A 16,331-nucleotide genomic window follows, 5' to 3' on the forward strand; every position below is an offset into this window, starting at 1 on the left:
GTTAACAATGTTGCCTTCAGGTGCTGTCAGAAACAGCGTAACTAACTAACTAACTAACTAACTAACTAGCCGCATAAAAAAACACACAAAAAAGTGTTTTACACCTGAACAGGTGATTAGCTTACAGACCATCTGCTGTGACTGTTCATATGAGAGAGAGAGAGAGAGAGAGAGAGAGAGAAAGAAACATGTTCAAGGTAGGTTAAGATCAGTTATCTGCACAAATAGAGTGCATAGACATCAGTAAATCACTGTATGAACATGCTAGTATTCTGGCTTGTTGATATGCAACTTGAATTCTCAAGTGCTAAATGGAATAGTGCACTTGGCTAGCTAGCTTGCCGAGTTAGCTAAAATTGTGTACAAGTCAGTGGTGCTGTGGTGTAGGTGGGTATTGTGGCTTTATCTGTATCTGGATGTGGAACATTTTTTTAAGTAAGTAAAGGCACACAGGTTTTAAAACATTTATTTCGCTTTTAAGGCATTCTCCCAACAGTGTATTTTTTAAAGTGACAAACATGGATTTTTACTACAACAAACACACATCTGCAACATACTTGAAGACAGTTTAGTTTATGAGTTGTACAGATATTTTAACCAGCCCAGTCACATAAATGATCAATTCAATTGTGACTTATAGCCTAATGGCTTAAACTTAAAATTTATCAAATGCATTTGCAGTTTTGTTGCTCTAAGGTTTGCATAAGGTTTACAGGGCTCCCAGAAATCCACCTATGTATCCATTTCAAAATACAGGCCTATGCCATGGTTTCTGAAAAAACACTTTTTTTTATTGTCCCAAAATGCTCATGATGACAGCAATGAAAATGCTATCACAAATGTGATACTTTCTATGTTCAAGGGCATGAAGGGAGGTCCAGGTGGTTAATAGAAAAATAGTCAACTTCAAAATATATTTAAATATTTTAAAAATATGTCTAAATGCATCACATTTAAAGCCATCCATTTTATATCTCCTACAAACATGTAACCCTATCCCAAAGTGATAAAACTCAGGTCTATATAGTTCATCTAACTCTCCGAACGTCAATATTAACTTAATTATCTCAAAGTAGTGGATTGAAGGAAAATCCATCAGATTCTCCCTTTTCTGCAGATGGGGGACAATTTACCAAATGTACTTGCATTTTCCCATAATTAGACATTGACTATTAACATATAACTCCATAAAGTTGAAGCAAAAGAAGTATTGGTTCGGCCTTTTCACTGGAAAAAAATCATAGCATCCCTCAAATATCTTTTGAAACATTGTATAGATCCAGAAACAAGATCTTGAATCATGCATTAATATTACAGTTAAAATTTTGAAATCAGAAACTGAATGAATTTACATTGTTGAAAATATTACGGGTAACACTTTCTCTTCGTATCAACCAATTCCCCAAACACATCTGTGTGTGTTTGTCTAGCAGCTTTGGAAGAGTTCACTATCAATATCCCGCAGGTCCTGGCCAGCTAGACGTGGTGGGCTGGTGCATGTAATGTTGTTGTATATGGTGATAGTTGTGTCAGGCTCTTCACCCTCTGCGTGGGTCTCCACTTGCCGAGGTATCACCAATGGATTCCTCAAGCTGTAGTTTCTGAGGGGGAGGGCACTGCAATTACATTTCCACCGGTTCCCAGACAGCAAAAGTTTTTCCATACTCTCTGGGAAATCAGGAACCATGTTTGTCAAGGCATTCGCTCTCAGGTCTAGATAGCGCAGTCTTGGGAGTAGCTGCTTTGTGCCATTCTGCAAAAATTGGCGGCATTCATTGTTGGACAGCAGCAAGTACTCCAAATTTTTGAGGCCAGAGAATGTATGGGTTGTGAGAACCTCCAGCTTATTGAAACTCAAGTCCAGTCCCAATAGGCCCACCAGGTCCACAAAGCTCTGGCGTTCCACCACAGAGATGTTATTGTGCTGCAAGAAAAGCCTTCGTAGACCAGAGAGTCCAGTGAAAGCTTGAGTTGTGATCCTTGTTAGGCAACCTCTGTCCAGATGAAGGCTGTGAAGCTTTGACAGACCTTTGAACACTTGGTCTGGCAAACTGTGGAAGCTACTTCCAGACAGGTTGATGACAGCCACATGAGAGAGCCCTGTGAAACTACCCACTTGTGCCTCCTGCACTTTGTTGTGCTCAAGCTCTAAGACCTCCAGATGACCAAGCCCTTCAAAGATCCTTTCCCCCAGGGCACGGATCCTGTTGTAGCTGAGTCGTAGCTCTTCTAAGTACTGCAGATCACGGAAAGTCCTGGGCCTAATTCCAGTGATAGAGTTGTTGGAAAGACGCAGTACATGAAGACTGTGCAGGCCCAAGAAAGTGTCGTCATGGAGAGAAGTCAGTCTGTTGTTTGTGAGATCCAGCCATCTTAGCGACTTCATGCCTACAAAGGCTCTGGGTGCCACTGTCACAATTTGATTCTGGGCCAGGTAAAGCTTTTGCAGTTTAGTGAGTTTAACAAACACATTTGCTTTGATGACCTTCAGGTAATTTCCAGTCAGATCCAACTCTTTAAGCTCAGCAAGATTTTGGAAAAGCTGTGCCTGCAAGTAAGCGAGTCTGTTTCCTGCAAGAACAAGTTCCCGTAGACCTTGCAGGTCATGGAAAGCTGCCTCAGGTAAAACTGCAATTGAGTTCCAGCCTAGGTTGAGAAGCCACATGTGTGAGAGTCCTGCAAACAGTCTTTCCTCTATACGAGTGAGCTGGTTGTTATGCAGACTAAGTGAAGCAAGGTTAGGTGTATTCTGGAAGATTGTACCTGGTAACACCCGGAGGCGATTTCGCTCAAGGTGAATGTGTGCTAGCAACCTAAGTCCCTTGAAAGCCTGAGAATCAAGTGTCACCAGCTGGCCACTCTGCAAATTCAAAAAGTCCAGGTTAGTAAGATCCTTAAAAGATGCTGCTGGGAGTGAGGTGAACAAGTTGCCATCCAGCCAGAGAGAATGAGTGGATGTGGGCATGTCAGATGGGACTTGTGTGAAGTTACGAGCACTGCAGTACATGTTGAGCTCCAAGCTGTAGTCATCAGGCAGACAGGTGCATCCCTTAGAACATGGAATAGGCTCTTCGGCAACTTTCTCTCCAGCTGTGTCGGGGTCTGGCAACACCAGTGATGTTCCCAGTACCCACAACACCAACAGCACAATGGTTTGCATACCAGCTGTGGATAGAATATTAATATCAAATTATAAATACAAGTAAATTCACAGAATGCTGTTAAAATGTGATGCCTTCCTATTAGTGTAAGTGCAGTTCTTTTCAGAAATTTTGAATTTTAAATGTTTTGATGCTTTAAGGCCTAAATTCTATTGCTTACCTTAAATCTGAGAGGTCTTGATTTAAGATGGGCAGGCTGCGGAATGAATGACTGAACTTTGTGCAATTGTTTGTATGCTGACTAGAAAGTCTGCCAAGCCCCCAAAACCTTTTTTTTTAAGTCAGGTGTGCTGAATATGTATAATTAACCCATTCATGTCCATTAGACATGCTGAATGCTGCTAGTACTTTTTCATCTACTGACCTGACTTTTTTTCTCAGAGTTATCTATTTTGTTTTCTACCAACATCAACTTTGATAATTTCAACGCAATAATCGGATGTCCTTAATGATTATACTGCTATAAAGTCTGTAAAATGAGAATATACTTTCCATTGCCACAGTAAGGTGTTAACTGTACTTAATTAAAATTAAAAAGAATTATATGCACCTTAATTACTCTTAACATATCTCACACATACGCTATTGTCAACGTAATAAGGGATTCAGTGTAAGTGGCCTTTGGTGTTTACTAAAGTCAGGGTCCTGTCACTGAGTGCATTTGCTGTAGATTTTAACAGATATAGCCTACAGTGGTAAAGAGATAAGATAAACCCAGTGCACTAGTCCCATGGCTGAATTTATGATTTTTTCTTTTTTGCTTATACTTTTCCTTTTAAGAAAGGAGCATTTGACAAGGAGTAATATGAGCCAAAATTGTATTTCACTTCTTACCTAAAACTTTCAATTCAATTCAGTTTTATTTATATAGCACCAATTCATAACAGAAGTTATCTCATTGCACTTTTCCTACAGAGCAGGTCTAGACCGTACTCTTTATAATATTATTTACAGAGACCCGACAAATCCCACCATGAGCAAGTACTTTGGTGACAGTGGCAAGGAAAAACTTTCTTTAAGTGTCAGAAACCTTTGGCAGATGGGGAGAGGGAAGCACAATGCAAATTCCACATAGAATTTTAAAATAATAGTAATGTATAGGTAGTGGTAATATTAATAAAATAATAATAATAGGAATGATAGTGATCCACCAAAAAAGCAGCAAATGCTAAACTAGGCTGGGCTATAGGCATGTTTGTCAATACATTCTCCTTGCAATGTGCATTTGTCATGTCATACTGGTGACAGCTTCTTCTGTATACTTCAAGTTACCTCAGGGGTGACTGGCTTTGGATTTCCACTTGCAAAAGTTTTGATCGTGAGGTCTATATGCAAAATTTTGCATTTTGTGCATTGTGTCCTAAACAGTATGTTGTTATTACCAAATTTCTTTGGTGAAGAATGATGTGCATTCACCACACATTACACATTCCCAAAAAATTAGGAATTTGAGGAATCCAGGACATACAGTAAAGTATTTAACTCTATGTCAGTTTCCTGCCTAACTTCATCTAGGTCAGTTCTTCCCCCTATCCATTTCATCCACACTGAACAGTGAACTGTTCTTGTGATAGAGAATGACACTGACTATTGAGGGCAAGTGTATACTTCCATATTAAATATCAATTTAACTATCCCCACTGCCACACTTCCTTGTTATATTTGAATAAAATAAAGTATTGTACTTGTCAGCACAATGACAACAGCTGTATGTAAGAAATTTCATATAAACTGTAATGCCAGTGCCATTTCAGTTTCATTCACTTATTTGACAGTGCAGGATGAGGTCAGTTCCAGAGGTCCATTTCCTAATCACATCTATGATTGTAATGACTAACTTTCTGTTTACTCTTTTTCTCTGTATCTGGGTTCTTTTCGACAACCATGAACCATGGTCATGTTCTAAAGGACAACCAAATCCAGATAACACTGTGTGCTTGCACATGAATTTTATTGATTGACTTGCCAACATTGGATTCACAACAATGTAGAAAAACATCACTTGAATATATCCTTTAAGTTTCTAATGTTCCTCTTCTGCAGTGAATAAGTAGGCAAAATGTTATAAGGTAGGCAGTGTACATCGTGATGCACAGCACAGCCTTACCTTCAGCTGCCTAAGGTTATGGATAAACTGGTAAATGCATTAGCTTTCCAATTATTTTAATTTTATATTAGAGTGATAATAGTTATTTTTATCTAATAGTCACACAGATTAATTGAGATGTATGCCTGAATTCCATTGCTGTTTAAGTATAAATCTAAAATCAATATTTTTAAATGTGTAAATCATGTTTAATTAAACAGATTTATATTGAATAATAAATGTGGCACAAATTTGGACAGTACACAGAGTGATTCTCAAGTATCTTTCTGTTTTTTTGTGTGTGATAAAATATATTTATGTCACATAACAAAAAGAAATAAATAGGATATTTATTTTTAATGGCATGTGAAATGTGTCATGTGAAAAGACCAATGTGTCCTCACTGAAAACCTTGGTTAATATGTGTATGTCCTACCAACCAACCAATCTCCATTTCACTGATCCTGAAGAAAGTTGTGATCTATACTGAATAAGTTGAGGAGTCTAATATATTAATATTTTTTTTTATTACTCTTGCCAGTAGAGAGCACTGCTGGTCTGTTGTCACATCTAGGCCCAACAGCTTGGTATGTCCTTTGTCTGTAAAAGGCTTTCTTAACCTTCTAAATGAAACTATTTGTTTAATGCTAAATAGAGTATGACCAGAATTGATAAGCAGATCATTTTAAACATAGATCATATAATGAGTTCAGTGTTATCAGTTAACACTGAACTTATTGATGTCTTTGGGCAAGGCATATAGGCTGCAATATATCAACAATGGAAAAGGAGTTTGACTGTTAACCTTATCAAGTCATTTTACAAACAGGAAAATAAAACACTGCAGTTTGCCAAAAAATTGACATACTGAATTGCGGCCATAGCGAGTTGTTTCATGATTGTTGCTACCCTGACAAACACCTCTAATTGGCTCATTCCCCGGCACTCAATCAGACACAAAGGTTTCCAGGTTTGTCAGGGCTTCCTGAGTGGACGAGAAGAGTCTTCATAGTGAGTGGCAGAGCCTGCTGCTGTGGCTGTAAATTTTTGACTGGGCTGTGCCATGTTTCTGGAAGGATAATTTTCTCAAATAATTCTGGATACATTTTGTGCTTCCTCAGCAGTGGAGAACAGGCCTGAAAGGCATGATGTCAATCTAAATTGGATGGGTGCATGCAAATCAGTGTTGAAACTCGTCATAACATCTCCTTCGCTCTACAAATAAATGTCAGAACTCAGGGAAGCCCAGTTCAAACTTTTAGGATCCATTAAAACATAAACTGTACACAATGGGTCCCCAGATTAATTCAGTTGCTGCTTTGTTAGGTCTGTTTAAGTCACATCTCTATGTCAGCCTCACACTCAGAAATCAAGGAAGTTTGGTATTCTTCTGGGTTTTTATGTGTAGTTTATTAAGTGTACTTACTTTTTTCATTGTAAATATGTCATGCTCCACAGATTGGGTCAATTATCAAGGTGTTCCTTAAGCCCTTGGGTAAAGTTTGATTGAAATTTGCAACAAGTTTTTGAGATATGCTAACAAACAAACAGGTGGAGGTTAAAATTTGTCTGTTGACCTATTAAAGGTAGGATCTATGATTAGGACTTATCTCTTTTTTTTTGTTTGTTTGTTTGAGTTTTTGTTTAGGCTGCCATCCAAGTATTTGTACACAATTTACGGTCAGAGCTGATTCTAAGTTTACTTTGAAAACGTACGACTTTTCCAGTTACCTTGTCAGACAAAAAACACTGAGAGATAAACCAGTACTAAAACTACTGAGGTATTACCTACTGCAAAGACTGCCAAACACCACAGTATAATCCCAAGTGAACCTCATAAACCAATAAAAACCAGCAGCTGAATGTAGTAAACTGAACCTCAGGAAGCTCTATAATTGACAAAATCATAAAGCAACAGATTACTCCTCCTGTGCTGGTGTAGTGGGTCACTAGATATGCATAATGTTGGACCCTCCTGTTGGTTTCATCTGTTGCACATAACATCGTGCATAGTGGTGCATACAGCCATGGGAGACAGCCAAAGGAATTACTTTCTTTTCCCTGCTCTGTTGCTTTAATAGGGCCCACACATCTCACTAAGAAAGGGTAAAGGATGGAGCTTTTTTCTTATTATCTGCTATTAACTAAGTGGAGAGCTTTAATTGAACTAAATTGTTTTCGTTCTCTCTATACAGACTTAAACTGAGAAAAATTCAGCTTCCCCAAGTGAGGTAAGGTAAGTTAAACCGGTTAGATTTGAATATTTTATTGTCACACATACACCAACTTTTATATTGAACAACAGGCTCAGTCAACACTGCCATCCACTGGCTGATAGTTGGACTGTTATCCCTTCACAGTAATTTAAAACTGAACAAAGAGAAACATGTCTTGTTTGATAAAGACAACTTTAAAACAGGGTTGTTTGGTGGCTTTTCACCCATTGAGGAGATGGTGGTTCAGTGCTGCTCTGAACCCTGGTGCTGCCTCAACCCTTTGACAGCCAAAGACCCTTGACACCCCTGCAGTGGCTATTAATAACACTCTGAGCTCACAGTCAACTCGCTGCTTTCTAGAAAGAGAGAGAATCCATCGGCTTGACATTTGGAAGGTGCCAGAACTCAGCCACTGTTTCTTAATTGATTGTGATCATTGTGACCAGAGCAAATCATTGCAGCTGATTACCCAATTAAGCCATTTGATTTTGCCAGTTGGATGTGTGAGCCACTCTGCTGCCAAATCCTGTTACAAAACAGTATATGGTTTACAATTTTAAATTTAATATTCAGTATTGTGTTTAAACATGATGCTAACCTTTAAACATCATGAGGTTCAAAAGGCTCAGAGTATGTGATGATAATGCTTTGTATTTACATTTGTTTACATTTACATCAGGGGATTATGGCTTTAAGAATTAAACAATACAATCAATTTTGTCTGTTTCCTAACATTACAAGAAGGGAAAGAGACTTGAATAAGGACATTAGCAGTTTTTATCCTTATTTGTAAGATTGTATTTTGTCACTGTGTGGTATTTCTTTTTATTTAGGTAACATTTTGTTGTGCACTTTTATTCTGAAATGTGTATGTTTGCAGTGTTGCATCCTTTAGAGGCTGACCTTTTTATGTGCCTAGTTCTCATTGGCAAAGATTCAGCCATTTTGTAGCATATATATAGGTTTGGAAGACTGCAGGTGAAAGACACTTCATGCACTCAAACACACACCAAAGTCTGTCCGAATTAGCTGCGAGGCTTTGAATCATGGAGGAGACCTGGATCCCATTCAGAGGAAGAAAGAAAAGCAGCTGATCAGTCCCAGGAGAAACTCAGAAAATCCATAGTCTCTTTTAAGTCTCTCATTCATTTATTCACTCATTTATATGTCACATGACCATACCATGACAAGCAAACATTTCAATTGAAAGACACAATTAGTTGTTTATTTATTCTGCACTTCACCTTTACTTTTAGAATCTGTTTTTTTTATCCATGCAGACCCACATATGTAGATTGATCCAAAAAAGGGTTGACAAGTACAAGGCTACATTCTTATGTTGAGATGCTATTTTAATAGTACTGTGTATAGAACTCACCCTTCCTTTCAGATGCCTTGCACTTCATCTGAATGTAATTTTCCTGTGCAGTTGTATCCAGGTAAAAGAGTGATCCAATTTTAACGGCAGTGTCATCCACATCTTCATATATCTGGGCCAAACAGAAAACACATATAGATAGCAACAAACTCAGCTGAGGCAAAGTCTGTAAAGCTTCTGTCAAAGTCTGATGACATATTATGGATTTGTATTGTGTAATGTGAGGTGTCAAGCTCCTCTGTTTCTTTGCCATGATGCTGACGTTTTGAATGCATGGTTTGTAAGTAGAACAAATCCTGGTGTTGCAGCTTAGTTGACAGCAGGTGCAGCTCGAGTTGCACTTGAAAAGTAGCCACTGACCTGATTGTGTCTATTTTAGTTATACGCTCAGTTAATTCTGCATATCAGTTAGTCTATAATGAACACTAAATCCAGGATCCACTGCTTGTCTTCTAGCTGTGTATGTTCTGTATGTTTAGAAATCTTGAGAGTTTGAGTTTGATATCAGGAAATAGCTCCCTAAATAACACCAAAACTACATTTACTCGGCTACTGCACATGAGTGAGGATCAGCATGTTGGTGTGGTCCACATCACTTCTCCAAATGTCAGTGAAATAGCCGCCTTTCAAGACTTCTTGTCAGGATTGAATGTAATCTTCTTTGTGACACCCTTCAAGAAATCCTTGATTTAAATCTTTGTCACTTGTGTGGCTTTTCAATGGAACATTTTTAGCTATGTCTCTTTCGTACTATTGTCCTCATATGCCATTCTGATGGAAACATATAACTAATGAAAAAGTGATGAAAAGTTTGAAAACTAAACCATGTCTACCATATCAGTGGACTCATCACACTGGAGTAAGAAACACACACTTGTCAATATCCTTCAGTTGATCCTCAAGATTTTCTGATATTACTTGCATTTCTGTGTCACGTTTTCTGCATAACTGAGAATCCTCAACAATGGGCCATGAGTCTATTTCTTGCAATCCTCAAACAGTGAGTAAGCAGCCTTGATAAAAAAACCTCCATACATAATAGTCTTTTTATTCATCTGCTACAAACATGGACTGTTCTGCAACTAGATGAGATTTTAGGTCTTGTAATTTTGTTTTCATAGTTTACTCTGGGCTGGGAGTAACTATGGTTTTGAAAATCTGTATCAAATTGCCTAGTTTTGCGATACTAGCCATTGCAAAGACATTGATATGACAAAGAAATTATATAATTATATATAATATTTTTATATAATAACATTTTTCCCATTCCTCATGGTTTTCTGTTGATTAGTTTCTGTTTCACTGCTCATGTTTGTTTTATTATCCACCAAAAAAGCAGCAAATGCTAAACTAGGCTGGGCTATAGGCATGTTTGCCAACGCATTCTCCTTGCAATGTGCATTTGTCATGTCGTACTGGTGACAGCTTCTTCTGTATACTTCAAGTTACCTCAGGGGTGACTAGCTTTGGATTTCCACTTGCAAAAGTTTTGATCATGAGGTCTATATGCAAATAGTAAAATGGCTGAAGAATGAAGTGCAGTCACCACACATTACACATTCCCAAAAAATTAGGAATTTGAGGAATCCAGGACATACAGCAAAGTATTTAACTCTGTCAGTTTCCTGCCTAACTATCCATTTCATCCACACTGAACAGTGAACTGTTTTTGTGATAGAGAATGACACTGACTATTGAGGGCAACAGCCACCACAAAGCACCTTCAGTCAAATTGTCATACATTTGAGCAGCATTTTCAGGAAACTCTTGTTTTTCTCTGTAGCTCAGTGAAAGTTATTATTCATCTTTCATGTCTTTGGACGAATGATTTTGCTGTGAAAACCAATTAGGGCAACATGTAAATCACATTAAGGTAAATGGTAAATGCAAGTTATGCAAATTATTTCGTTCTTGTTGTAGTTCATGTTACATATTAAAACCTACCCACTTCCTCAAAACTGACCCATTTGTTTCAAGTTCATTATAGATAAGCAGGTAAAAATTGTGTCATTGCAAGGTGATGAAAATGGTTGTGTGTTATCAATCTGTAACCCAGAGCTCCTGCTCCACATTTAGGGTAGTAGAGTGAATAAATGCGGATAGAAGTGTAGGTCAATAATAAAAAATAACGCTGTGCCTGTGGGATGAGGGAATATTTTGATAGTTTCTTTTCTTAGACAGGGATTGTAGCACACATCACTTTGTTATAGAGTTCTAGAGTCCTTGTTTGGTGACGAACTTATCTTATGGTTCATGAAGAGACTTCACAAACCACACCACAGGCCATTGTATACACAAATTGCCCTCCCTTCAGCATTATTTGAAACTTTTATAACTGAGCCTCAGCAGCTGAACAAAACAACCGATTTTTCCCCATGGATCTATATGACACGATATCTACTACAGCTCCCCAAACAAAGAGTTTTAGGATTCCGAGTGAGCAAAAGTTTTAAAAGCTTCTGAAAGCTCAAGGAGGATGTTCACATTGTTAGAAGGGCCTCATAAGTTTACCAACAACACACTTTTTTTTGTCATATGTACTTTTCTTCAGATCAGATCGGCTATAGACAATGGATAAAGGAATTATTAACTTGTGCAACAGTAGTTTCACTGCAAAAGAGCTCATTTTGGCTGACAACATGGGTCCTATTTCTGCCGTTTGAATACTGGTAACTGTGATGTTAATCCTCTGGACAGATTTTATTTAGGATATAATCTTCAGTTTTGTTGCCCTCTTGACTGAGAATGGTTTACTATACTTGACTTCTGTGAGTTAATGTTGTGGGGACATTGTTTTCTCTTGTACATATTTCAGTCACATGCTTTTGTCATATTTTAACATTTGGGTAGAAAGATTTAACATTTGTGATGATGGTGGGCCAGAAATGTTATAACAGTAAAAATAATTACAGTTCCTCTTTCAACTAGAATATATATTACACAATATTAAGCTAATGATGCTGACCTTTTCTGTATGCATTTACTGAGCAGATTTACCAGCATGGAAATTATTAAGTTGTACAGTATTTTAGAATACATTTTCCCTTGGTGTGTTATAGGTGTTTCTAAATTTGTAAATCAGTGGTTTCCAAACTTATCATGCCAGGAGCCACAGGGAGAAAAAAATATATATATAGTTCTGGGCCATGAGTCTTTTAGTTTAAGATACATCTTAATGAGCACTTTGTGCTGAAAGCTGGAATCTTTAGTAAATAGTAGATGATTTTTGTTAAGAATGCAACCGCAAGGGGGCACAAGCCAGTGTCTTCTTGTGTCAGTCCCAAGTTTGGATAAATGCAGAGGGTTGTGTCAGGAAGGGCATCCGACGTAAAACACATGCCAAATTAAAAAATGCGAATTGTGAAAATGACTCCCATACCGGATCGGTCGTTGCCCCGGTTAACAACAACCGCCACCGGTGCTGTTGACCTCCAGGGTACCGGTGGAAATTGGACTACTGTTGGTCAAAGACGAAGAGGGAGAGGAGGAAGGTGTGTTCGTAGGCAGAGAGAGAAGAGGAAAGCTAAGAATGTAGGACTGACAGTAGGGACTTTGAATGTTGGGACTATGACAGGGAAGGCTAGAGAGTTGATTGACATGATGCAGAGAAGGAAGGTGGACATACTGTGTGTCCAGGAGACCAGGTGGAAAGGTAGCAAGGCTAGAAGCTTAGGAGCAGGGTTCAAGTTGTTCTGCCATGGGTCAGATAGGAAGAGAAATGGAGTAGGAGTTATCCTGAAAGAGGAGTTTGTGAGGAATGTTCTAGAGATGAAAAGAGTATCAGACAGGTTGGTAAGTCTGAAGCTGGAAATTGAAGGGGTGATGTTCAATGTTGTGAGTGGTTATGCCCCACAGGTAGGATGTGAGTTAGAAGAGAAGGAGAAATTCTGGAGTGAGTTAGATGAAGTGATGCAGAGCATCCCCAGAGGTGAGAGAGTGGTGATTGGTGCAGATTTCAATGGGCATGTAGGTGAAGGGAACAGAGGTGATGAGAATGTGATGGGCAGGCTTGGTCTTCAGGACAGGAACACAGAAGGACAGATGGTGGTAGACTTTGCAAAGAGGATGGAAATGGCTGTAGTGAACACTTTCTTCCAGAAGAGGCATGAACATAGGGTGACATATAAGAGCAGAGGTAGAAGCACTCAGGTGGATTACATCTTGTGTAGATGTTGTAATCTGAAAGAGACCAGTGACTGTAAAGTAGTGGTAGGGGAGAGTGTAGCCAGACAACACAGGATGGTAGTGTGTAAAATGACTCTGGCGGTGAGGAAGATGAAGAGGACAAAGGCAGAGCAGAGGACGAAGTGGTGGAAGTTGAAAAAGGAAGAATGTCGTGTAGTTTTCAGGGAGGAGCTGAGACAGACTCTGTGTGGTCAGGAAGTGCTCCCAGATGACTGGACCACTACAGCTAATGTGATCAGGGAGACAGGTAGGAGGGTACTCGGTGTGTCATCTGGAAAGATGAAAGCCGACATGGAGACTTGATGGTGGAACGAGGAAGTGCAGGAAAAGGGGTTAGCTAAGAAGAAGTGGGACACTGAGAGGACTGAAGAGAGTAGACAGGAGTACAGGGAGATGCAGCGTAAAGTGAAGGTAGAGGTGGCAAAGGCCAAACAAAGAGCATATGAGGACTTGTATGCTAGGTTGGACACTAAAGAGGGAGAGGTGGATTTGTACAGGTTGGCCAGACAAAGAGATAGAGATGGGAAGGATGTGCAGCAGGTTAGGTTGATTAAAGATAAGGATGGAAATATATTGACAGGTGCCAGGAGTGTGATGGGAAGATGGAAGGAGTACTTTGAAGAGTTGATGAATGAGGAAAATAAAAGGGAATGAAGAGTAGAAGAAGTGACTGGTGTGGAGCAGGAAGTAGCAAAGATTAGCAAAAGTGAAGTGAGGAGGACGTTGAAGAGGATGAAGAGTGGAAATGGAGTTGGTCCTGATGACATACCTGTGGAGGTATGGAAGTGTCTAGGAGAGGTGGCAGTAGAGTTTCTGACTAGTTTGTTTAAAAAGATCTTGGAAAGCGAGAGGATGCCCGAGGAATGGAGGAGAAGTGTACTGGTGCCAATTTTTAAGAACAAGGGAGATGTGCAGAGCTGTGGCAACTACAGAGGAATAAAGCTGATGAGCCATACAATGAAGTTGTGGGAAAGAGTAGTGGAAGCTAGGCTAAGGGCAGAGGTGAGCATTTGTGAGCAGCAATATGGTTTCATGCCTAGAAAGAGTACAACAGATGCAGTATTTGCTTTGAGGATGCTGATGGAGAAGTACAGAGAAGGTCATAGGGAGTTGCATTGTGTCTTCGTAGATTTCGAGAAAGCGTATGACAGGGTGCCGAGAGAGGAGCTGTGGTATTGTATGAGGAAGTCTGGAGTGGCAGAGAAGTATGTTAGAGTGGTGCAGGACATGTATGAGAGCTGTAAGACCATGGTGAGGTGTGCTGTAGGTGTGACAGAGGAGTTTAAGGTGGAGGTGGGTCTGCATCAAGGATCAGCTCTGAGCCCCTTCTTGTTTGCTCTGGTGATGGACAGGCTGGCAGATGAGGTTAGACAGGAATCTCCATGGACTATGATATTTGCGGATGACATTGTGATTTGTAGTGAGAGCAGGGAGCAGGTGGAGGAAAATCTAGAGAGATTGAGGTCTGCTCTGGAAAACAGAGGAATGAAGCTTAGCCGCAGTAAGACAGAATACATGTGTGTCAATGAGAGGGACCCAGGTGGAACGGTGAGGTTACAGGGAGCAGAGGTGAAAAAGGTGCAGGACTTTAAGTACTTAGGGTCAATGGTTCAGAGCAATGGAGACTGTGGAAAAGAGGTGAAGAGGCGAGTGCAAGCAGGTTGGAACGGGTGGAGAAAAGTGTCAAGTGTGTTGTGTGATAAAAGAGTATCAGCAAGAATGAAAGGAAAGGTGTTCAAGAAGGTGGTGAGACCAGCGATGTTGTACAGCTTACAGACAGTGGCACTGAAGAAAAGACAAGAGGCAGAGCTGGAGGTAGCAGAGCTTAAGATGTTGAGGTTCTCTTTGGGAGTGACGAGGACGGACAGGATCAGGAATGAGTACATCAGAGGGACAGCTCATGTTAGATGTTTCGGAGATAAAGTCAGAGAGGCCAGATTGAGGTGGTTTGGACATGTTCAGAGGAGAGACTGAATATATTGGTAGAAGGATGCTGAGGTTGGAGCTGCCAGGCAGGAGGTCTAGAGGAAGACCAAAGAGGAGATTTATGGATGTAGTGAGAGAGGACATGAAGTTAATTGGTGTGAGTGAAGAGGATGCAGAGGACAGGGTTAGATGGAGGCACATGATTCGCTGTGGCGACCCCTGAAAGCGAACAGCCGAAAGGAAAAGAAGAAGATGATTTTTGTTAAGGTTGTGCAAATGGGACCCAAATGTAAGACTCCAGGCAGGCAAGTTGAAGAAACAAAACAAGCTTTAATAATTAAAGCTAATACAAGTCCCAAAAAATAGGCAGGCAACAGAACAGAGAGAACAGGCTGAGGCACAATCAAAAAAAAACCAAGAAGACACACAAAACTAAACTAAGGACAAACTGGTAGGCACGAGGAACACGGGCAGGCGTACACAGGACTGGGGCTCAAACACAGGGCACATGGTACGACGACGATCCGACACTGAACAAAGGAAACACACAGACTTAAATACACTCAGGTAGACGAGACAACAAGACACGGGTGAAACTGATCAGGGCAGGGAAAACAATCAGAAGCAGGAAGCAAAACCACAAGACACATGAGGGAAGGAGAATATTACAAAATAAAACAGGAAATAACATACATAAACCCTCAAACCATGACAGATTTTGTCACCATTGAATTTAACTCACTCACACACAATTAAAAAGAAAATACTGTAAGTCAGTTGCACATGCTTTGATCCTTAAGGTCTGTGATTCGCCAGGCAACCGTGTTTCTTGCCAGATTGAAATTGTTAAATTCTTGCTGCTTTTCTGGGCAGATTACGACTACTTTAGTGAGACGCTCCTTTTATGAAGTTCTTCATGCTGTGCTACAAGTTGAGCAACCCCGTAGCTAGCCCTTGTAGCATTTTCCTGAGTGTGGTTGACCTGAAAAAAAAAACTGGCTTTGCTGAGCAGTCCAGCTTCTCTTCTCACTCCTCCTGCGTAGGACTGGAGGATGTTTTGTTTCAAAATGCCTTCTCATCCCGCCGATTGACTCTTGGCAAATTAAACAAACACACTTCGCCTTGAACTCTGTAAAAAAGTAGTAATTTTGCCACTCTGTCTGGAATCTCCTGCCATTACTGTCCGTTTTTCACTTTCTTGGTACTGCCGCCATGTCTAGTGTTTGTGACTGGCAAAGCCTCTTTGGCAAAAACGCGATCAGTGTGTCCATATGGTAATAGTGACAGCCAGCATTCATAATAGGAAGTGCATTTTAATATAGTCAGTGGGCTAAATATAATATTTAATTTTAAAATAACTCGCCGGCCAAGTCTTTATA

General features: G+C 39.8%; 1 protein-coding gene across 1 annotated transcript; it reads right to left on the minus strand.

The window, feature by feature from the left end:
- Positions 1-450: 450 nt before the first annotated feature.
- igfals (insulin-like growth factor binding protein, acid labile subunit) lies at positions 451-3,421 on the minus strand. The gene is made up of 2 exons (XM_044180551.1): positions 3,322-3,421; positions 451-3,165 (listed from the first exon to the last, which is right to left on the minus strand). Exon 2 carries the CDS (start codon positions 3,158-3,160, stop codon positions 1,427-1,429), a length of 1,734 nt encoding a protein of 577 aa, XP_044036486.1. The 5' UTR covers positions 3,161-3,165; positions 3,322-3,421; the 3' UTR covers positions 451-1,426.
- Positions 3,422-16,331: the final 12,910 nt, after the last annotated feature.

The sequence above is a fragment of the Siniperca chuatsi genome, linkage group LG21 (assembly GCF_020085105.1).
Source record: "Siniperca chuatsi isolate FFG_IHB_CAS linkage group LG21, ASM2008510v1, whole genome shotgun sequence".
NCBI classification, from domain to species: Eukaryota; Metazoa; Chordata; class Actinopteri; order Centrarchiformes; family Sinipercidae; genus Siniperca; species Siniperca chuatsi.